This window comes from Pinus tabuliformis, chromosome 6 (assembly GCF_031772625.1).
Source record: "Pinus tabuliformis cultivar Carrire ecotype Pingquan chromosome 6, CPIR1, whole genome shotgun sequence".
In the NCBI taxonomy this organism is placed as follows: Eukaryota; Viridiplantae; Streptophyta; class Pinopsida; order Pinales; family Pinaceae; genus Pinus; species Pinus tabuliformis.
This window is the reverse complement of record NC_142292.1, coordinates 772,290,766-772,315,886: the sequence shown is the minus strand read 5'-3', so window position 1 is coordinate 772,315,886 and position 25,121 is coordinate 772,290,766. Positions and strand designations below refer to the sequence as shown.

At 39.4% G+C, this 25,121-nt stretch overlaps 1 protein-coding gene across 2 annotated transcripts in view; it reads right to left on the bottom strand.

Moving 5' to 3' along the window:
- The window catches only part of LOC149261004 (zinc ion binding protein), a 449,429-nt gene that overhangs the window by 77,240 nt on the left and 347,068 nt on the right, over positions 1 to 25,121 (bottom strand). For both annotated transcript variants that reach the window (XM_089421537.1, XM_089421534.1), the window contains exon 10: positions 1,726 to 1,839. In XM_089421537.1, the coding sequence (XP_089277663.1) occupies positions 1,726 to 1,839 (114 nt within the window). The remainder of the gene's footprint in view (positions 1 to 1,725; positions 1,840 to 25,121) is intronic.

Sequence of the window (25,121 nt, the reverse complement as noted above, 5' to 3'; positions counted from 1 at the left end):
GAATTGTATAAATACAAGTGACTTCACACCTCATTTAGCACCATCATCACTCATACATTCCTCTCTCTCTTTCTCTTCTTTTATTATATAAATTGCTCGAGTACAATGTGAAATAGAAAGAGTGCACCTGGGCTTGAACAAGGCAAGCTACAAGCCTCAGGTTATTGATATTCCAATGCCCAACTGCTGCTGGGGTTTATCTATCAAAAAATCTGCACTGGCCCAATAATTCTGCACTGCTGGTTGTGTTGAGACCTTGATTTGACCCCTCAAATTTGCCTAGAAAATTCTGCAAAATTAGATTTGAGGTCCTTGCCAAAAACCCAGAAAAACCCAAAAAGGGTTTTGGCAAATTCTACCAACCACTCGGGACCCAATTTTTAAGCTCACTCCTCCTAACTCGCTGCTAAAGAATCCTGCTGTTTTGGGGCACCAAAACTCCTCCAAAAATTATGCAAAATTAGGAGTAGACTCCTTGAGGCTAGTACAACAAAATTCATAAATGATTTGGGCTAATTCTGATGTGCCGGAATTACCCAAATTTGGTGCTACGCCCTTCTTGACAGTTTCTGCATCCCCCACAATTCAAACTGCTGGATATGTCACCAATTCCTTCTCAATTAGCTGTAGGATTGCCCTGAAATTCCCTCTGGAAAATGTGAGTGAAGTTCCTTCCATAACCCAACACAGATAAGATGAATCCAACCCCACAAATTTTGCCCAGTAATACTTCTGCGCAGGCCCTAAAATGGTGAGTTTGGCTCTCTCAGCAGCAACAACTTCCAGCCCTGAAATTCTCCACAAACGCTGGTACACCCTCAATGAAATTTCTCCTAAATTCACTGGCCAGAATTCCCCTTAAAACTCCCTCAACTCAATGGTTCGATTTATGTCCCTGTGTCCTCCTGGAAGTTCGAACTAGCTGAAGCAAGAGCTGATGTATCCCATGAACTCCAACAAATCTCTCCCCACTAAGTTCTGAAATACTCTCCTAGGGTGACACTCTAAGTTCTCCGAAGGTAGAGGTGGAATTCTCGCTTGGGACTTCCTTGTGCTAAACAACACTAGTTTACTCGGCTAAACAACTCAAGAAAACTTGTGTTCAAAGTTAGATTGTCAAGAGATCCCAAATGGAGGCCTCATTGCCTTATTTGTAGAAGCCAAACCTCATTCTCTTGGTGGACCCCTTTTTCCACTAACACGTACCCCCTTTCTTTCTCTCTCTTCCTCCACAAGTCCAAATTATCTCCAAGGGTTGAATTGCCTCATTTTTGTGGCCCCCACATTCCACCTTCTCCTATTCTCCTAAGTCCGTCATGCCTCCCATATCAAAATTATCTCCAATTCCTGAATTTCAAAATTGTGCTATGCTTAGCACCACCCAAAAAATCTCCGTTGACCTCCTCAAATGGAAGAATCGAAATTGGGGACATTATAGAGAGCACATCTAGATCTAGAGGTGATTACATCTATGCATTATATATCGATATCATTGGATGAATATATGGTTGAGAATGGCTTAGTATTTTTCCCACCAATCTTTTATGTTATGTCTCGTTGCATAGTTTAACAACTTGAAACTGTTAAACCAGAGATATACAAAATGAATGTTGCTAATAGTTCCTTGTCAGGTTAAATTTGGGCATGCTAATCTCATCGTGATAAGTGGAAGAAAGTTCCAAACAAAGTATGTAACTAACCCTATAATAAAGTACATATACTCACAGGTAATGCAAGGGGACTGCGATGGACACTGCTAATGCAACAGGTAGCCAAAAATGCCGCTTCTTCACAAAAATCTGAGAAAACGGCTGGCACATGAGTTTCACTTATCAGCTCCTGCAAAACAAGAAGCAAGATTTATCATTTAATTCTCTGCAGCTTTTTCATAGATCTGGAAAATGAGTGCATATATCAGAATACTAGCTTGAAGCTTGATATACTAAAACTGATAATGTTTAAAATTGAATACATACTAGGATTCCTCATCCTACTTGAGGATATTATTCATAATCACATGTAAAACCATCAGTGGAGAATATGGATGTCAATCTATACCTAAACCCTAATCTTGGTTCATTGGAGAAAGAAATGAATTATATTAATGTTCACAAATGACAAAAAAGTCAGTAGAACTTGAAAGTAGTGCGATAGTGCTGAAGGCATCTCCTAGCCCAAATAGAAAATCAAAATAAAAAAATACAGAATAAACAAATAGGTAAACCCTAGATAAAGAAGTACAGTCTGATCCTGGATAAGCAGAGGTACTCTATTCTATACCGAAATCAGAAGAGCTAATACCCTCATTAACAACAGTGAAGGTACCAATGCAGAACCTGAGGATGTGAGAGCCTAAGAAGCTGGAGAAATAATCTTAATCCAAGACAAGTAATTTCTCTTGGCTTTAAATACGAAGCATATATTTGAAAATTTTAAAGGTATGACTCTGAAAAATAAATATCTTTATGATTCTTTAAATGATAGTATCTCTTTGTGATCATGTCCCCCGCTTTCGTGATTTATGGGAAAACCAAACACTTCTTTTGATATGAGAAGTGGAACAGCAAGATGAGGAGCATAAGGGGCAGGATTTTTGTTGTACCAAGGACGGAATTTTTCTATTTTGAAGATTCAAAGTACAACTGTTCGATTTTACAGGACATCCCATCTAATGTTCATCAAACATAATGCAGGTAAGAAATAATACGTTAATGTGTATGTATGTGTGTGTGTCACATACACACACACACACACGAGACTAATATAATATACAATTTAGCACAAAATATATCTTTCCTTGCAACAGGTCTTGCTGGTTACATGGCAAACTTGTCCACCTGACATGACATGCCAACCTGCCATCGAACTTGTTTATATTTGCAAGGCTTGGTCAAATGAAATCAAATTAGTCAAAATTCATGAGTCTATTGAAACTCAGGAATCTAATGCACCCTAACTAGGTCAAATTCATTAAAAATCCTTAATGATATTTTCTCTACTTCTTATGAGTTATTCAAAATGCAGTTTATACTTTGAGTTCATTGCAGATAAAGGGTAGTGGAAAACGTATCTCATCTTTAAATAATAAATAATAATAAATTAAGAAAAAGTACAACAATAGAAAGTGAAGTATTTAAGAAACGAGTTACAAAATCTATGTAATTGCAAAATTTGAACTCTATTGTTTCTTTTTGGATAAGTGAAAGTCTTAAGTATATATATATATATATATATATATATATAATTCACCTGTGCAGGTGATTGCATTTACATCTTTTCAAAATCAGGGATTTACTTCTGTCCCTATAAATCCATGAGTTTTTTAAGAGAATTGAAACCTAATCCAAGCATAATATAAAATCCCAGCCACTAGGTTGTTCATGGTCATACTATAGGGTCATGGGCATTTAGATAACTTTATCAACATTTCAAAAATCGACTAATAGACATAAGCCATTATAGTACTGAAAACAAAGCATGTTGATTCTCAGTTGTACTCTTATCTAGATCCTGCAGGGCCCACTTCGGTGATTACTTTCTGATGGATTTTAGGGTGCCCAACCAGTATTTCACAAAAGTTGACTGACAACACTAAGTATTCTCAGAGGGCAGAATTTCATCTTCACTTGATAGTCTGGCTCTACTGTTAGCCACATCCCCATATATCTAGTGAATACTTGAACTTTGAACTGTCCATATATGGATCCATGATGGGCCAGTTCTCTGTTGATGTTCAGGTTGTAATTTCTAATCATTTCCTTCAGTTCTCCAATTATGGGTCTTAGCACTACACATTATACTTCATTTGCTTCTCAAATATTTCCAATTTTAGCTCAATGTTTGAAGAACCCCAAAAGTTTGATTTGTTTGTGTCCAGCTCCAATCCGCTGTTGACTTCATCTCTGCACTCTCCAACTGTTTACTTCGTACTTTTAACTTGGCCCATCGAAACCCCACATGGTATGATTCTATTCTTAGAGTTGTGGCAGAGTGATGGCAAATGGCTTTTGGTTTTGGCCTCTACAATGGAATTGAACTGGAATCATGGATCATTTTGAGCTCAACCATCTCACTAGAATAAAAGTAGGATGGATAGAGATAGATGAACCTTTGTAAAATCCATGTGACATTAAATATTGGAGTGATGGCTTAATTCTGGGATGTGACAAAGTTTCCCCTCATAGATACCCCAAATCTTTTAAATTCACGATCCATTAATTCACATCAGACTTAATAGCAGTATCAAAGGGGCCCTTCTTTCCTAAGGTTTGGATAGTGGATTGCAACCTTGTGAGGAAACTCAGTTATATATTAGAGATAAGGAGCAATAACTTCTCTTTCCACCTCATCATTTCCCTAATGGACATGTGACATTCCTTTCCAATAAATAGCAGCAGGAAGTTTGACTTAATAACCTATCATGATCTTCGTAGGTTATAGTCAAGAAGAAAGGTCAGCCAGCTAATTATCAGATATTAATTTAATAATTAACTAAAAGGTGGTAAGTCACTTTAGAAAATAAAGTGACCCATGATATTGATAACCACCCATCGTATTTTGAGGAGGGGAAAATTTATAAAAGAAAGAGGAGGATTGTGGAAAGTGGTTATGTGAGATTTGATTTGTGAATTTACTTGGAGCTCAAGCAACTTATTGAGCAAGGAGAAACCCTTGTGCAGTGTCCAACTTCTGTTTTGAAACTATACACCCTAGCTGGTGGTGAAATATCCACCCTAGCTAGTCTAGGGAATTATCATCTTTAGGAGGAGGCTGAATTGCTTATTCAGGGAGACCGAATTATCCTGATTAGGAGGAGGCCGAATTGCTATTTTCCAGAGGAGGCCGAGTTGACAAATCAAGGAAGCTGAATCACTATTTTCCAAAGGAGATCAAATTTATAATTTTAGGAGGCCAAATTGTTATTTCCCAGAGAAGGCCAAATTGACTAAATCAAGAGGCTGAATTGTTAGGTTCCGGAGAAGGCCAATATTTGATTCTAGGAGGGCCGAATCGCTGTTTCCTAAAGGGGCCAAATTGACATTTCTAGGAGGGTTGAATTCCCATTCTGAAGAGAGCCGGATTATCATCTACAAGGGGGTTGAATTATTACTTCCAGGTGGGACGAATTCCTATATTCAGGAGGGCTGAATTGCTAATTGTTGAGAGATCAAGTTGCAGGGGAGCTAGTGAATTGTTAAGGGTATATCCAACCATGTATTTCTAGAGGATTTATCCATTAAGTTTCCTCAAATTAAATTGATTTAATTTTCCTCTCATAATTATAAATAAAATAGCTGGGATTTTGCAATCAATTATTTACAAGCTTTGTGAATGCTGGAATTATAATTGCTTAAATTGGTTGAAAATCTTGACAAATTATTGTGTGCTTTTCTGAAAGAAATTTATCAAAAAATTTCTAAGAATTTAGATCAATAAATAAAGGGGATATTACAGTGGTATCAAAGTTGTGCATCCAGCCAGCTTGAGGGTTTATAACAATTGATGAACCCAAAAAACATAGATTTTGTCCCATACAGATGAAAGAAGAAAGGAAAATAAATTCCTTACCCCAAATCAGAGGAAGAAGAGGTTGAAATGGATGATTGTGAAGATCAACCATGGGAAAGAATTAGACATGCTTTGAATGACTTGGCTAAAGGACAAAAAGAAATGGTTCAAACAATACGGGCCCTCACTCAATCTGGAACAAGTGTTCAAGGGAAACAAAATCTCTATAACAATGACACAAGAGGCTTGAATAAACAATATATACGGGGATCAAACACTCATCAAGCTGAGACTAGCAATACATCTACCCTAGTCCCCCCACCGACAAACAAACCCATAGCCAAGTCGCTTATGTGTAAATTCTTCGAGAAATTGGCAAGTAATTAGGGGCATCAAAGGCGAGAAGAAGATTTCTCCAATTATTTAAGGGATTATGAAGCATGGGGTGAATATCTACATGCAGCCATATCACTCCAAGACTATTGCATCATCAAATATCAGAATAAATCTAGAGATCACAATCAGCTGTGGAAGAATAATAAAATGTTAGTTCTAGGATAGTAATGGTAGCATGAGACAAGAGTTCTAGTCTCAAATGTTGGCATTATGATGAATGTGTTGTACTTGATGGCAACCCTCTTGTAGCAGAACAACTCACTTATACATGGTAACTAGATGAATCTTCACAAGAGATATTAGATGTGATATTAATACATGGTAGTTGTGTTAACAGATGTGATGCAGGGCAGTTCAAAGGAAATGACAGTTCACAGTGTAGCAAGTTAACATTATAATACAGGTGCAGATCAAAGTACAGGTTAACAGTATTGAATCACAGTTCAGGCTCACAGAATGAAAGAAAAAGAGGTATACGCAGGTTTACCTTGACCAAGCTGCGTATACACGCAGGTTCATTGAGCATAAGGCGCGTATGCGTATACACGCACTTTCATGCAAGGAAAAGCGTGTACATGTCGGAAACTAAGTTTTTGGTCCGTGGTATTTGGACCATGGTATTTTGGTATTGGTCCATGGTATTTGGTCCGAGGTATTGACCCTAGGTATTTGGACCAAGGTATTGGTTCTAAGTGGTTTTGGACCATGGTATTGAGTAAGGCCTAAGACTATAAAAGGAGGAGAAGATCATTAGGCAAATACACTTAGAAAGTCTCAAATATCTGATGTAGTGAGAGATCAAGTATGCAGGTTATGGGTTTATGATGCTTTACTTGATTTGAGCCAAGGAGGAATCTCAACGGTTGATGGGGGACAAGATCTAACGATGGATCGAGATCTTATGGCTTGGAATGAATCATCTCTATATGGTTTGATCATGCTTATTCTAGATCTGTATACTGACGCATGTAATGTTCTGTAAATATTATGATTTAACTCAAGTTTGGAATAGCTGCAAATTGTGAATGAATATTTACACATGTATACGCTGGTTGACTTTGATAAAAGCACGTATACACGCAGGTTAGATACATCTAAGTAGCGTATACCATATGAACTATGATGTTTGAAGTTACAGATGGCTCTGGTTGTTGATGCAAAGTTATGAGTTCTAGTGACTGTTTACTAGTGTCAGTATTTTGCATATTCAGATTGATTCTGATTAACTTCAATGTTGATGGATGAGATCTAATAATGGATCAGGATCATAATGACTTATCTTTATGTGATCTGATGAACTAGATCTAGTTGCTAACACACGTACTATCCTTTTGTATGTAATGATCTGGGTATGTCTGAAGTCGAGAAGTGCAGCGAAGTTATAAGTAAGTATTTGATGACATATACGCTTGTTCGCTTTGGTGAAGTTGCGTATACACGCTGGTTCGGCTCTTCCAAGTAGCGTATGCACTCTGATACATGATTTTTGATGATACAGTTGGCTTTGAATATTGTTGCAGAGTTTTGTGTTCTGCTCTGTGTTCTGGTGACTGTGTTTTTGTTGACAAGGTTTCAGTTATTCAGTGTTGGGTGATTCAGAGATTGATGATGTAAGTGATGATTGATTTTGAGCTTCAATGTTGTTGATGGGTCTAGTATGAAAATTGGATGAAACGTGGCCTTCAGATTATGATGTTGTGTTCCATGAGTATCCAGTCTGAAAATATATGAAATGTGGTCCCTGAAAAAAAAGGTTGTAGCCTTCTGTAGGTCAGCACCTACGTACTAGTACATCTGCTAGTACAAGAGCTAAGGGGGTTGTAGCTCCCTTCCAGGAGAAGCTAGAGAACGAGAGAAGGTTGTAGCCTTCTGCAGGTAGAAGCCTACGTACTAGAGTAAGACTGCACCAGTACAGAAATATTGTAAAAAGAAATTTCTTATTAAAATAAGTTAGAGACGAATTGCAGCAGGTGGTTTTCACCCACATTGGGTTTCCACCTTACATCATGGTGTTCATGTGTGCTTCTTATGTGTGATGATCTGTTCTGTTTTACTGCACCTGTTTACTGTTCATATGGTTAATGAAGTTTTGATGCACTGATTAAAGATCAACATTTAATGGATTAACTGAATCATAAGTTTACTGGATATACACTAGTTGCATTAGACATAGTTGCGTGTACACGTGGGTTCCCTTAACAGAAGTAGCGTATATAAATCTAAGTATGGAAATGAAAAAGTTATTGATTTGATAATACTGATTCACCCCCCCCCCCCCCCCCACCCTTAGTATTATTTCCAACAATTGGTATCAAAGCAGGTCCTTTGGTAGAAGCTTGATCGCTTGAAGGAGATCCATAGAACAATGGGAAAGAAGCTAAAGAAGAAAGTGCCTCAGAAGAAGAAGACATCTCAGAAGAACTATGACAGTGGGAGAATCGATTGGGGAATATGTGGAAGCAACACTTCAGATTCAGAATCACCTCAGAATGAAGATGAACAAGCAAAAGAACTATTAGGTATGAATTTGTTATCCTTTGGTGATACATTTCTCCATCCATTTGAAGATGATGAAAGTGATAGTGAAACAATTGAATTTGCTCTTATGGGTGAGAAAGAAAGATATCAAATAGAGGCAGAATTTAAAAGGCTTACAGACAAAATTAGAGATCAACAAGATCTATTGCACAAAAGGGAATGTGTCTCCAAAGAAGAAGTTACCAAACTAAAAGCTCAACTAGAGGAAGGAAACAAGGTAAGAAAGTTATTCAAGGAAAAGGAAAATCAATGTCAAAAGTTGTAGGATGAAGTGACATCATTAAGAAATGAAGTAAATGAAAGGAGCACAACAATCAAGAAACTCAAAGATAGATCCAGTTACTATGAAAGTCTTGAAGCTAAGATCCTCTCGCTAAAAGAAGATCTTGAAGAATCAAATAAGCAGAATAAAGAACTACTCCAAGCTCTTGAAAAACAAGAAAATGAAGTTCTTGAATTGAGACATCAGTTGGAAGAAGGAAGAAACGCTGAAAGAATCATGAAGAAGCAGTATCTTGAAAAGGAAGAGCAACATCAGGTTGAGGTAAATATTCTAAAAGATAAATTAGAAGAAAAGGATAAGCTCTTACGATTTCAAGATAGTACTAAGATCTTGGATGATATTCTTAGTAGTCAAAGGTCTCCTGCTATCAAAAATGGTCTTGGTTTTCATGAATCTGTTAAAGGTGAATCTAGTTCACAAAGTAAGACAAGAGACTCTAATGCAAAATCTGAAATGCCCAACAAGGAGATGAGAGGTCAATCCCATCAACAACCAAGGAAAGAAATTCTTCAAAGAAAACCTTTTACTTCTAACTATGGAAGTGATAGTCGGTCATTTCCTCAAATGAATAATGTTGAATGTTATGTATGTCATAATTCTGGACATGTTGCAGCGAGATGCAGAAGAAGAATGGTTCAAGACCATCACACAAAAAGATCATCACGTTCCAGGTACTTTAAGGGATATTGTTTTACTTGCAATATGTTTGGTCACAAAGCCATTGACTGCTATGGAAGGAATATGAAACATATAAGATGTTATGCATGTAACAAGCTTGGACATATAGCAAAGGAATGCAGGAACAAAGTACGTGCACTATACCAAAAGGAGAAAACATCATCACACTTGAAGATATGGAAGAAGAAGGAAGTATAGTCAGAAAGATGTGGCACAACACAATGTACAAACATAACAGACTCAGAGGGAGCTGAAAGTGTGAAACTTCACTGTTCTAAATCTCATATGCAAGTTTCATGAAGAGAAGTCGTGTATATACGCGAGTTAGACACTGCACAGTCACGTATATGTTAGTTTGAGGAAAAGCAGTGGGACAGGCTCAGGAAAAAGGGTCTGATATGATTCAGTCCATTATTTGCTATGTTTGATAATGGTTACAATCTGCTGATGATGTGTGGAAATGTCTTGATACTCATAAGATGTTTAGAAGTGTTTTTGATCCTAACTTGATGATGATGATGCCTTGATACTTCTTGCTGATATATGCATGATCAGATCTGACAGTAAACAGATGGCACAGGTTCAGGGGGAGCATATGCTTTGAATAATGCATTGTTGGCATTATGGTTAGAAGTCCTTGGTGATGATGCTTATATGGCTAAATGATACATCTTGCTATGATATGGTTATGAGTTGTCCATGACAAAATCTCATATGATTCTTGGGGTTACATAGTTGGTGTTCAGATCAGATTTGTGGTTGATTCTCTGATGATGCATATATGTTGCTTACATGGTGATCTTCATAAGGATAAGGAGAAGTACAAAGCTTGAATACACAACTTCATTACTTGATGATGAGTCACTCATATGCTGCTGTCGTCATATGCATAAAGATCATATAATACAGTTATGATGCAGAATTCCTATAGTTCTTGGCTCTCACATGGTTGAGGATTGTTGCTATTGATGATATCAAGAAATCTTGACAAATGACCATAAGATCATGGTTTGCTAGATACATATTGATATCTCTTTTATGGATATACAGTATGATGGATACATGGATGATTACTTAAATTGCATATTGTTGGTTGGCCAAGAGAATGGTGTTATTGCAGGTCACATGGAGACATAGCTATTCGAAGACATGGCTTACTTAATCACTTTGAGTTCTTACCTTATGATGATAGGTTGATACTCACATATGTTGATTATCATGGTTGATGCTTGTCAGATGTGGGATGTTCCCTAGTGATGATACATGGTTGATATATTGAAGGCTCTTGTGGAAAGATCATACTGGTATTGATGACAATGTTATGATCATAGATGATGACCATGGTGTTTTTCACATACAGATGATATGATGTGAATGATTGGAGATATGACATATGCTGAGGTTATGATAAGTCTCTTTCTACTAAGGAAACGAAGCAAGTTGATCTTGATGAAATGAAGAGGATGAGTTGATATCTATATGCAGACATACTAATGGACATATACAGGTTGCTGGTCTGGATGGTGTTGACAGATACTTATGGAGCAGATCATACATTGTGTATGATAGTTGCTGATGACTATCATGGTCTTGTTTAGATATTTGGTCTCTGTTATAAATGTCATGTATATCATTCAATATCAAGACCCATGATGTAATAGTTTGTCTCTGTCTATTGTAGTCATTTGATGAATCCCTTTTGGTCATATGATGTAATTTGTACCCCGACTATGCATGGGAAGGATGATGTAATATTTCAGTCATATATAAACAATTAATATCTGGTATATCCCCACTTGGTTGGGTGGATGAGTCAAGTTTATCCCCACTTGGTTGGGAGAATGAATGTATGTATGAGTCATTGGTGATAGGAAGGTCAAACTCACATAGTTGAGTTATAGAGTCATGTTATTTTCTTGAAAATGTTTTCAGACTCTGCATGTGCTCAGGGGGAGTATGGATGATACAGTACATCTCAGCATGAACAAAGGGGGAGTTCAATCAAAGACTTCAACATGTGCCTAGATATGAAAGTCTTCTGCTCTTAGGGGGAGAAGATCTTGGTCTGCCCTTTGCCCTTGATGTCAAAGGGGGAGAGTGACTTAGTGTTGTTGTTGCCATCAAGTCCAAAGGGGGAGATTGTTGGCATTATGATGAATGTGTTGTACTTGATGGCAACCCTCTTGTAGCAGAACAACTCACTTATACATGGTAACTAGATGAATCTTCACAAGAGATATCAGATGTGATATTAATACATGGTAGTTGTGTTAACAGATGTGATGCAGGGCAGTTCAAAGGAAATGACAGTTCACAGTGCAGCAAGTTAACATTATAATACAGGTGTAGATCAAAGTACAGGTTAACAGTATTGAATCACAGTTCAGGCTCACAGAATGAAAGAAAAAGAGGTATACGCAGGTTTACCTTGACCAAGCTGCGTATACACGCAGGTTCATTGAGCATAAGGCGTGTATGCGTATACACGCACTTTCACGCAAGGAAAAGCGCATACATGTCAGAAACTAAGTTTTTGGTCCGTGGTATTTGGACCATGGTATTTTGGTATTGGTCCATGGTATTTGGACCATGGTATTTTGGTATTGGTCCATGGTATTTGGTCCGAGGTATTGACCCCAGGTATTTGGACCAAGGTATTGGTTCTAAGTGGTTTTGGACCATGGTATTGAGTAAGGCCTAAGACTATAAAAGGAGGAGAAGATCATTAGGCAAAGACACTCAGAAAGTCTCGAATATCTGATGTAGTGTGAGATCCAGTATGTAGGTTATGGGTTTATGATGCTTTACTTGATCTGAGCCAAGGAGGAATCTCAGCGGTTGATGGAGGACAAGATCTAATGATGGATCGGGATCTTATGGCTTGGAATGAATCATCTCTATATGGTTTGATCATGCTTATTCTAGATCTGTATACTGACGCATGTAATGTTCTGTAAATATTATGATCTAACTCAAGTCTGGAATAGCTACAAATTGTGAATGAATATTTACAGATGTATACGTTGGTTGACTTTGATAAAAGTGCGTATACACGCAAGTTAGATACATCTAAGTAGTGTATACCATATGAACTATGATGTTTGAAGTTACAGATGGCTCTGGTTGTTGATGCAAAGTTATGAGTTCTGGTGACTGTTTACTGGTGTCAGTATTCTGCATATTCAGATTGATTCTGATTAACTTTAGTGTTGATGGATGAGATCTAATAATGGATCAGGATCATAATGACTTATTTTTATGTGATCCGATGAACTAGATCTGGTTGCTAACACACGTACTATCCTTTTGTATGTAATGATCTGGGTATGTCTGAAGTCGGGAAGTATTTGATGACATATACGCTTGTTCGCTTTGGTGAAGTTGCGTATACAAGCTGGTTCGGCTCTTCCAAGTAGCGTATGCACTCTGATACATGATTTTTGATGATACAGTTGGCTCTGAATATTGTTGCAGAGTTTTGTGCTCTGGTGACTATGTTTTTGTTGACAGGGTTTCAGTTATTCAGTGTTGGGTGATTCAGAGATTGATGATGTAAGTGATGATTGATTTTGAGCTTCCATGTTGTTGATGGGTCCAATATGAAAATTGGATGAAACGTGGCCTTCAGATTATGATGTTGTGTTCCATGAGTATCCAGTTTGAAAATATATGAAACATGGTCCCTGAAAAAAAAGGTTGTAGCTTTCTGTAGGTCAGCACCTACATACTAGTACATTTGCTAGTACAAGAGCTAAGGGGGTTGTAGCTCCCTTCCAGGGGACGCTGGAGAACGAGAGAAGGTTGTCGCTTTCCGCAGGTAGAAGCCTACATACTGGTGTAAGACTGCACCAGTACAGAAATATTGTAAAAAGAAGTTTCTTATTAAAAGAAGATAGAGACGAATTGCAGCAAGTGGTTTTCACCCACATTGGGTTTCCACCTTACATCATGGTGTTCATGTGTGCTTCTTATGTGTGATGATTTTTTCTGTTTTACTGCACCTGTTTACTGTTCATATGGTTAATGAAGTTCTAATGCACTGATTAAAGATCAACATTTAATGGATTAATTGAATCATAAGTTTACTGGATATACGCTAGTTGCATTAGACACAGTTGCGTGTACACGCGGGTTCCCTTAATAGAAGTAGCATATATAAATCTAAGTATGGAAATGAAAAAGTTATTAATTTGATAATACTGATTCACCCCCCCCCCCTCTCAGTGTTATTTCCAACATCAAATGTGTCAAAGAGATTAAGGAACATGGGATCTCCAATAGCTAGAAATGGTTTCACGAGATATGGCTCCGAAACACCTTAATTAAATTAATTGACTAGATAATTAAAATTTCCTAAGTCTAACTTAGGAAAACTGGTTAATTAAAGTATATTAATTAAGGAAATCGACTTTTTCTCTAGAGACTTCTCAAAAGTAATTTGACAAAGTCTAAGATGATTTGAGCCATCGATCATGATTAGATCTTGGTCGTTGGTGCTCTAGTGAGACAATTATAAGAGCAAGTCAATGGGGCTCGGAGAAGACACATTGAATGAGTAAGTGTTAAAATTGGAAACTAGGGCCAAATTCCACATTGGACAGCTCCTTTGGGGAATATAATTATGGCATTAAATTCCTCTTTTCGAGAGGACCAAAAACGACCTAAAGATCATCAAATTTGGTTAAGGAGAAGTGTAATTTTGAATTTATGATTCTCTCTTGTAAAATTATCAAGGTCGGCCTCATTCATATGCTGGCTCAATAAGCCCAAAAGTCACATCTCTTCAACCCCATCGAATTGTATATATAGAGGAGCCTTCTCCCTCATTTTGGACATATCAACTTGCTTGAATATATGTCTGAGGCAGTTGTGGTTTTGGAGGAGATTGAAGGATTGTTTGGTTGTGGGTCATCTTTTGCACTAGTGCTGAGATTCTCCATGAAGGTCAGTTGCAGGTTTGGACAATTAAAGGAGGGCTTTTTTTTTGGGTTATTCTCTGCATTAGGGCCAAGTTCCCTCAGATTATCACCCACAGGATTTGATGAATAGGACTATTTGTATGGGTAAATTCAATCACTTTAGGACCAAATTCAACTTCAGAGGATCTGGTCAATTTTGGGCATCAACTTCAAGTTGATCTTTGGCCTATGTAAGGAAGAACATCTTCCTTTCTGTGTCCGCAATTCAGAGCCATCACCACAGATTCTTCTACATGCATACACCAGGTCAGAACAGAGGGGCCGAGAACCCTATCTCAGGACCAAATCAATTCTGAGAGCCACCTATGGACAACCTCTTGCTTGACAAAGGAAGCCGCAGTTGAAAGGAGGGTTTCTAGGTCAATTGAATGGAACAAGAGTGGACTGTAAGAAACCCTAACTTACCATTGTTGACAGAATGATTTCATTGCAGTTTTGGGTTATTCACTTGTCCAAAGACATTCACACTGGACCTTCAAATTGGCCAGGCATTTTGTCTCTAATTATTGTACTCTCTCTCTTTACTGAACATTTGATATTAATAATAAGAAGAATTGATCAAGGGTTTTCCCCGTCTTGGGGTTTTTCCCTGGCTTGAGCCATATCCATGTGTACTCTTGTCTTGGCTTGTATTTTGCATGCTTTGTCTATGTTCTTTCTTTAGTTACTGTCATGATAATAATGTCTTAAGTGATTGCTAATGGAAAATTGGGCTAATATGGATCTCTGAAGTAACTGTCATATGCAAAGAACATGTTAAACTCAAATTTAATAGTAAGGGATCAATGCAGTGCGAATTTACTAGCGTACAATATTTAGTGGGGGAAGAGTTCGAGCCAATAGAGCATTGGTGAGAGGGTTCAACAGAATTTGGAGAGAGATTTACAGGGGAGATTTTCTAAGGATTTCCAGAGTCAGAAGGAAGGTCGATTTCTTCTGCTGGAAGATTGTACTAGTGGGTAGGAGTTCTCTAGTGCACAGACCTGGGCAACAAATAGTATTTCCAGTAGTCAGGGATCAAATCTAGAGGATAGAGCGAGTTGCCTAGTGCGAGTGCAAGATCACCAAAGGAGTGCAGGATCAACAAAATATCAATTTCCATCTAGTGTGTATTTGTTGCAACAATGTTTTTTGTGTGCATTTATTAGAGGAGGCAAAAGTTTGATTTTGCAAGGGAAACAGAGGGTTTCCAGGTCGACCTGCTAGTTGGAGTGGTGGAGAAAATTTTGAGGATCTTTGCTAGGGTTTTGGCAAGCAAATCCATGTACTCTCTAATTTTCTGAAGATAATAAAATATAAACCCTCTTCTGCTACACCAGTTTCTCCTTCGGTGTTTTTTCGAGGATCTAAGTCCAAATATTGGTGTCATTTTATGTGTGCATTATTTCTCACTTCTTGATTTATTTTTTGCAATATTTATTTTAATTGTGAAGATTGCAGTAGTGAGTTATTCATTATTTATCGTTAAATAACAAAAGACAAATAAACAATATTAGTTAGAAGAATAGTTTCCCATTCATTGCAATTGTAGATTTTTCACATGGTATCTGAGTGGTAGTTGATTAGATCTAAGGCTCAGAGCGGAAGAAGTAAGATCGTGCAATTTTAGAGGGAGATTTGAAACACAGGATCTAGATCTATGTAGGCCAAGCCAGGGTTCGATTTGCAAAGTAGAAAATCGATTTTCAGATCCAGGAGAAGGAAAATTTTGATTTTGCTTCAAATATGTGGCAACAGGCAGTGGTATTGTCGGGAAGGAATTTTGATGATCAGATTAGTCAGTTCACAAAGTAGATCTAGGTGTAGAAAATTATACTGAGGGTTTACAGTAGCAAATCTATACAGGGAAGGAAGAGGAAAACACACAGGAAGAATTTCTCAGAGTGTTTCTACTTTTTCCAGCCTATTACCCACCACCTGTGGGTGGTATCCATAGGATAATTTTTTTCTCCTAGATGGTCCTCAATCGACAACCCACAACCCCTTGCAGCCACCAAATAGCTCAATGTACCACCATCTCCGTCAACTGAGCTAGCCATTATGCTCCCTCGTCTAGCTGTTATGGTAGTATGTTTGAAGGTGGGCCTTCCAACCCCGAAGGTATAGCTTTTCATTATGTAGTTGGTATTTTGGCTTACTTATCATGGACACTTTTGGGCATGGATTAGTGGAGGGATTCAGCGGAAAGAAGGGGCTTGGTTTGTACTATTGTCTCCTCCATCCAAATTGGTGGTTAACCTTGTATCCTATGTTGAAGGAAATGTAACTAGGCTAGGTGTTCATAAATGTAATTTTGATATTTGTACTTATTCAAGAAAAGATAAATTATTTTTATATTATTTGTCAATGAGTTTCTTGCTCATTGAAAATAGGTCAAGCACATTTTGAAGTGCTTCTAGAGAGTCAAAGTCAAAATGTAATTATGATGAGACCCTTTGAGGGCATGTTACATCATGTATGTCAATGTACAAGGTCAAGGGAACAACTCCAAGCAAAGTCAAATCCTCTCCTAGCATCAACGAAGTCTCCAAGCAACAAAATAATGAAGAAAAGATGAGTTATAGCAAAACTGTCAAGTCGGCCTCATGGACAGTCATGTCGGCTTGAAGAGGAGGGACAAACCTCTATTTATAGAGGTTGTCCACTCCTCAAAAGCACAACGAATTATCTCTGAAATTAGCGAGGGTATAAGGCAGTAATAAGGAGGACGAAGTAAGCTAAGTTAAGGGGTTTACAAGGGCAACAAACAAGGAGAAAGAACAACGAAGGAAAAATAGACGTGTTCTAGGGTTTCTGCAACCACATGTGTGAAGTTAAAGGAGGATCCCTGTGGTCATTACAACAATAACAAATATCTTGATTTTGGGCTAAGAAACAAGGACAATAAGGTCTCCCCAACCAGCGAAGAAGAAAGAAAAGACAACGAGGAGAAGGAGACTATTTTAGGGTTTCTGTTCACACGTGCAACAAGTAAACTTTGCAGATTTGACAACAGTTAAAGGCAACAACATGAATAGCCTCATTCAAATGTGTATCTAGGTCTACAAGGTATACAAAGGAAAGCGAAGAAGACTCTATCTAGAAAGAAGTAAAGAAGCCCTAATATTCTAGGGTTTCCTAACATAGACAAGCAGCAAAAGGACGAAGTGCTAAGGAGCCAAGTGCCGGAAGACAGAGTTTGATATGCCAGAAGTTATAGCGCAGAAAAAGGAAGGATTTGACTTATGCTTGGATGATGTCCTAGTCAAGGGTCTAGGGTTTGGCAGTTGTTCAAATAAGAAGCTTCAATAAGAGAAAACCTACAAAGGGTTTTCCTCTCAAGAGTGGAGAGGTTTTGTCCCTGGCAGAGAGCCAAACTTCGTGTTCTTGTTATTTTGTTTTGGTAGCAGTTTGATGAAGTACACACATAAGCACTAATAATAAGAAGAAGTATAAGCTAACAAGAAAAGTAACATGACTTGACTGTCCAATAATTAATTGTCAACTTCAAAAATTCATAACTCACTCAGGACAACTTATATTTTGACGATTCTCGAAGTGTTGGATTCTCCTTGCCGTCCTCTATCATCTCCATCCATCACATGTCCAAAATGCTTCATGGTTTTGGCCCAAACATCGATGGGTGCAAAACCCCAACCTTGGGTTCTAAGCCCACAAGTGACTCTTGTGGTGCTCCAACCTCTAAACCCTGAACCCTAGGGCTTGGAGTACCTCCCAAGCTACTCAAAAATCAACATGATGGTACTGGGGAGGACATCTAGATGATATTGAAATCCCTTTCTAGGGCGGTTGATGATGTCCAGATCCCCTTATGTGTTGGTGTCTTAGCCTAGATGATGTACAGATCTCTGTTGGAATTGATATATTGGCCTAGATGACACCAAGGGATCTGTGATAAGTGGGTGTCTCGAATGACATCGGGGCCCCCGATGAGTTAGTGTCTTGGTAATTGACACTTGGATCCCTGATGATGAGTTAGTGTCTTGACACTTGGATCCTTGCATTAGTGTCTTGGAAGGTAGCCTAGATGACACTTGGATCCTTGAATTAGTGTCTTGGAGAGGGCACTTATATCCTTGAATTAGTGTCTTGGAAATGACACTTGGATCCTTGAATTAGTGTCTTGAAAGGACACTTGAATCTTTGAATTAGTGTCTTGAGATGACACTTGGATCCCTGAATTAGTGTCTTGAGATGACACTTGGATCTTTGATATGTTGAGTTGGTACCTTGGAAAAAAGCCTAGATGATACCTTGATGGATTGATACCTGGGCAATGTTATTCTAGATGGTATCTAGCATTGCATATGTTGTTGTGCTCTTCCTGGAACATTTGAAATTGAGGTCATCCTTGTACCGGTTGAACAATTATGAATACCTCCCTAGTTAAGAGGGAGTGTTGAAAATGTAACTAGTATCAGTCTTCATAATTGTTGATTAAATCATGACATGATGTAATTCTTATGTATTTGTAAAGAGAAGAAAAGAAAAACTTTGTAAAGATCAAAAGAAAAAAATATTTTATAACCATGGATTTCATGCTCATTTGGTTATATTGATAGGTCAAAGCACCCATTGAGTGCTTCTAGGGTTGAGTCATGAGTCATTGTCATTGTCCTTATGTTCTAGACCCTTCTTAGGCTTATTATGTCAAAGAAAGAGAAAATATTTTATGTAAAATTGGTTATATATTACTCCACCAAACCGGCCTCAAGAGCTATGAAGTCAGCCTCATAAGGGTGCTTCAACCACTATAAATAAGCAGTGCATTTGACCTACTATGGTACATTCAATCAAACATTCGATCTGCAACTCTCAAGGAAGTGCGAACGATAGAAGTGAAGGTGAAAAGACTTGGAAAAGAAAGAAAATCCCTAGAGAAGGAAGGAAGAGCTCCAACTAAGGAAAGAAGTGTATTTTTCCCTTTTATTTGGTTCACATGTGCGAGTTTCTGTGACTGGTTATGGTTACTAACTTACTGTAGATCCGAATTGTTGCAGGCTGAGATTTCAAAAGTACGAGAGGTTCGAGACCATGTTTGACTTAGATTTTTGGAGAGTTTGACTTATGTTGACTTTGGAGGTCTTGACTAGAGTTTGACTAGTCTTCTTGGAAGGTTGACTTGGTGGATTGGAGGTCTTATTGTTGGCCCAAGGGTCTTGGTTGTCTCATTTGATTTGATTCTTGAAGAAGAGAAGAGAGTTTTGTTGGGCTTTCCCCTAGGAGAGGGATTTTTGCCTAGCTGAGAGCCTACATCTTGTGAGCTTGTTTTGATCTGTTGGAATTTCTAAGTCTAACCCGTTAGAAACCCTTCATGTACCTTACTGATTTATTCCTACCTACTTGTTCAGTTAATTAACAAGTTATTTACCATGCAAATACTAGAAATAAACAAGTACATGCTCAACACATTATAGATCATCAACTGAAGGAAACAAAACAAGCACACAAGTGACATCGTTGTTTTTGGACCAATGTCCCCGGAAAAGCTCAATGTGGGAAAATTGGTGCAACTATCTGAGGGTTTTATTATTATGTAGTTTCTAAATACAATTTGGTTGCCAAAACTGGCTCACCCAACAGAGAATGATCTCGGCAGTAGTACCTCTTAGTCGGAGATAGATGTTCGGGTTTCGATAGATGTTCCGGCTGAAACCCCAGATAATCACTCCGGCAGCTTCACAGCTCCAATCTACCCCACGAAACCCTAGCGTTAGCCTCTAGGGACAATGTCAGCCCTTTCAAGCCCAACGTTTGCCCAACGTCACTCTGGGTTGGCCTACGTCAGCCTCTAAAGGCATTGCATTAGCCCTCTAGCCCTTTGTGTCACCCACGCTGGCCTTCTAAGGCACTGCGCAACTCTTGGCTGGCTCTGCGTGAGCGCCTAGCTGGTTCTGCGACCCTCACTCTCAGCTATTGCGCTGATCCTCCTGGTGCTATCTTTGTCTCTCTGCTTCTGTATTCACTGCCCCTCAACTGCAACTCTGATCACTCTCTCGACTTCCTCAGCAAACCCAGCCCTAGAAATTCGATATCTTGATCAACTCGGTGTATTCTCCAAGTGACCCTCAAGCCTCCTCTTATACTTTTCTTGTTGACAAATCAACAGCAGAGATTGAGTCCCTAATCAACGGCTAAGATTAAATTTGGCTTGATCCATGACTTTTGGACCCTTCTAACACAGTTTTATATTAATACACATTAATATTTTATTTTCCCTAAGTTTAGACTCCATTAAAAATATATTTATTTTAATATCTCCCAAACTGTTTAGAATTTGCCCAAACCATTTCTGGGTATTGGAGATCTCATGTGCTTTAGCCTCTCCACCAATTTTCGTGGCTAGAGCACATCCGATGCTACCCAAAATCAACACTCCCTCTTAGCGAGGACTATGCTCTAGTAATACTCCTTACTGAGCATCACCCTGATCATCTGATATCGGTACCTGTGATGATGCTAGGCCTGCTTCCAAACATTCTCTGCACTGCTGCATCCTGTACTGCTACCCATGGCTTTGCCACTGCCACTGCTGCATCTGTACGACAGCTCCCTCTACATCCGTGCCACTGCCCATGGCCCTGCCACTGCCACTGCTGCATCTGCACTGCAACCCCTCTCATCATGATGCCCATAGCACTGGGACTGCTAACTGCTACACCGCAACTCAGTTACTGAGAAGTAAGTAACTGATCTCCCCAACTCTGACATCTCTGTCAGGCTAGAAACATTCCTGATGCTGAAGCTCCCTCTGTCACTGACAAGTGCTCCCTCTCTAACCTATGTGCTGCTGCAACAACTCTGTGCATTTCACATCGTTGCACACCTTCCTGTGCCATCCTGCATTGGTGCAACACTCCTGTGCCTCTCGCACTGTTGCAGCCTGCTAGCCTCGCGCTGTCGTGGGAATCCTGCACTGTAGCTCCCTCTGTCACTCCATCCGCATCCGTCTCTACTAACATCTGCCAGTACTGCTACTCCTCTTTGGGGCTCCCGTAGCAAGGTCTAATCCAAGAGGTTGGGTACCTCAAGGATCCTGACCCTCATCGCCTGTAGTCTGTCCGACTACAGCTCGATGTCACCACACTTCCGCTCAAGTGGTGTGTGTGCACTCATGGCACAGTCATCATCTGTCTCCACTTCCTTCTCTGCCCTTGTTGGCGCAACCTTGGTCTCAGAGGCCTCTCACTTGCTCTTCTTCCTTGGACACTGGGTCGCATAATGACCCAACTCCCCACAATGGAAGCATTTGACCTTGGAGAGGTCTTTCTTCTTCCGTTTCTCCTGCTTTCCCTCAGATGCTAGGGCAGCATCCACCTCCTCCTCCTTGATTTTGATCCCCTTGCCGCTGCTTCCCGCCTTGCTCAGCGTTCTAATCTCCTCTTGGTGAAGAGCCGCCCACATTTCTTCCCAATCTGGAAGGGTTGCCCTGCGCAGTATGCTCTGGACAAACACCTCCCAGTCTTTTGAGATTGTGTTCAGGGTTGTTCTCACCATCAATTCTTGATCTGGTGTGGCTCTTATGGAAGTCAGCTGATCACGGATCTCCTTCATTTGACCGAGGAAAGGGTCGATCTATTCTCCCTTCTGCATCTGGTATGACCGCAACTGATTTTCTAGTAACATCCTTCTCTGCACAAAAGTATGCTGGTACAATTTCTTTAGGGCCTCCCACATCTCATTTTTCGTGTCCTCCTCGACAATATGTGGTACTACATGGTCCTTGACCCTGTCAAGAATGATGCTCTTGGCCCTCGCCATTGCCTCCTCGTACTTGTCGTTATCAGCTGGGTCAACTGGGATTGCTATCGTCCTCAAGGCGAAGTGCTTGACACAATTTCTGTCTAGAACAGATAAGATTCTGGCCTTCCAGACTATGAAGTTTGAGGCTCCGTCCAGTCTGTCCTGGTCTCTTACCCTGTTCACTGCCATCTTGCTGCTCCTCTACTTCCCTCCTGGAAGTTCTTGGTGTGACTCTCTCTGAGCCTCAATTTCCCTCCTAGAAACCCTTCTGCCAATGTCAAGATGCCACCACTCCGATTGTTAGTGCAACTACACCACTGATCCAGATTTCTTGACTAGAAATCCTTGGTAGCAACTCCCTCCTCCTTGGCCTTGCCCTGTTAGGTACTATTCTGACTACAGTACCGCACCAGCGCCACTCTACAACTTACCGACAACCTCCTAAACCCCAACAAACTAAAGGTTAGAGCTCCTAGGCTCTGCGCAATCAGGCACTGGCTGAAATGCTCCCCTAGCCAACTGTGTCAACCCAATTGGTCTCTGCGTGAGCCTTTTCTGCCCTCCGGAGTCTCTACGCTGGCCTTTTCCTTGCTCAATCTTGATGACGCAAGCACTGCATCACCCCTTCCTTGCTGCTATGCTGCAGGAACAACTTCTGTCACTTGGGACAACTGTTTTCTACTACTACTGCTCTACTCGACTGATGTCCTCAATTCTCTTGTGATTTGCAACCATGCTCTGATACCATGTTGGAATTTCTAAGTCTAACCCATTAGAAACTCTTCATGTACTTTACTGATTTATCCCTACCTACTTGTTCTATTAATTAACAAGTTATTTACCATGTAAATACTGGAAATAAATACAATTACATGCTCAACACATTACAAATCATCAACTGAAGGAAACAAAACAAGCACACAAGTGACATCGTTGTTTTTGGACCAATGTCCCCGGAAAAACCCAATGCGGGAAAACCAGTGCAGCTATCTGAAGGTTTTATTATTATGCAATTTCTGAATACAATCTGGGTGCCAAAACCGGCTCACCCAACAGAGAATAATCTCGGTAATAGTACCTCTCAATCAAAGACAAATGTTTCGGCTGAAGCCCTGAATAATCACTCCAGTAGCTTCACAACTCCAATCTGCACCACGAAACCCCAACGTTAGCCTCTAGGGACAATGTCAGCCCTTTTTGGCCCAGCGTTTACCCAACATCACTCTGGGTTGGCCTGCGTCAGCCTCTGGAGGCACCATGTCAACCCTCTGGCCCTCTGCATCACCCACGCTGGCCTTCTGAGGCACTGCGCAACCCCTGGTTGCCTCTGCGTGAGCCCTGGCTGGCTCTGCGTGAACCCTTGGCTAGTTCTGCATCCCTCACTCTCGGCTACTGCGTTGATCCTCCTGGTGCTATCTTTGCCTCTCTGCTTCTGTATTCACTGCCCCTCGGCTGCAACTCTGATCACTCTCTCGACTTCCTCAACAAACCCAGCCCCAGAAAGTCGAAATCTTAATCAACTCAGTGTATTCTCCAAGTGAACCTCAAGCCTCCTCTTATACTTTTCTCGTTGACAAATCAACGACTAAGATTAACTTTGGCTTGATCGATGACTTTTGGACCCTTCTAACACAGTTTTATATTAATACACATTAATATTTTGTTTTCCCTAAGTTTAGACTTAGTTACTCCATTAAAAATATTAATTATTTTAATATCTCCCAAAATGTTTAGAATCTGCCCAAACCATTTCTGGGTATTGGAGATCTCATGTGCTTTAGCCTCTCCACCAATTTTCGTGGCTAGAGCACATCCGATGCTACCCCAAATCAACATAATCTTCATGTCTTTATGTTTTGATAGTTGCTTGATGATAAGAAGACAAAAGAAGACATAAAGAGGTTAAATAATACATCACAAGTAATTATCAAGATAAGAAAATATTTTTGCCTTAATAATTTTCTAACAACCATGTCTCCTCTTAGATAAAAGCATTCCAAAGCTTCTCAAAGGTGGGAAACTACTCATGAGCATAAAAACCTTGCACAAAGGGTTTCCAAGGTACCAAGTAGTAGTACACATTAAGTGCCATGGGCATTAACTCCCCATTCTTGATGTTTTCTTTGATAACTAAGAGTTGATCTCTAAGCTTAGAGAACTTCATCGCGATGCATTGATTCTACTAGCAACTTGTAAAGGCTATCTTATCAAACTCCTTTGGACAAAAGTCTATTAGATTCATGGCTATGGTTTCTAATGATGAATATTTATTTATCCAAATCAATGACTCATTACAAACTTGTCATGCAAGAAACTAAATGGAGACTTCAGCATGGAAATAGAAGAGGGAGGATGCACCCAGTTTCTTTTCAGACCATGTTTAGACACGATACGGTGAGCCTCATATGCAGAAGTTTAAGGAAACAATCATCACAAAGGTTATTCCATATCCTATTACTCTCTTAGCCCAATAAATGAAAGAGCTATATATGGATACAACTCAATCCCAAAATGAAATGTGGTAAGAGTGGTGACAAAATCATAATGCAATGCATCAAAAAGTCTCAGAGTTGTAAAAATATTAAGCAAGTGAAGAAGAAGAAGATCTTGATCTAGAGGTTCACCCTTCTCCTCCTTCCCATGAGCTAGAAATCAATGATATGTGGATCTCCTATTTGAAAAAAATTAAGGAGACCGATGAGGCAAGTGGTAACCAAGATCTTATTGAAGAGAAAAATCAAGAGATTGCACATCCATCTCAAAAATGAAGAAATCAATGAAGAGAGCAATGAATATCCTTGTTTTTCCATCAACAACCAAGAAATAATTGAGAACAAGAATACAAGGACAACTATATGACTCAAGAACCCACCCACACCCCTCTAAATGAAAACACAAGTTCAACAAGCTACACTTCTCTCCAAGCACTTAATATTCATGACACGTCTTCAACTAGTTTGAAAGAGGAGGACTTAGTAAACAAGCACACTATTGAA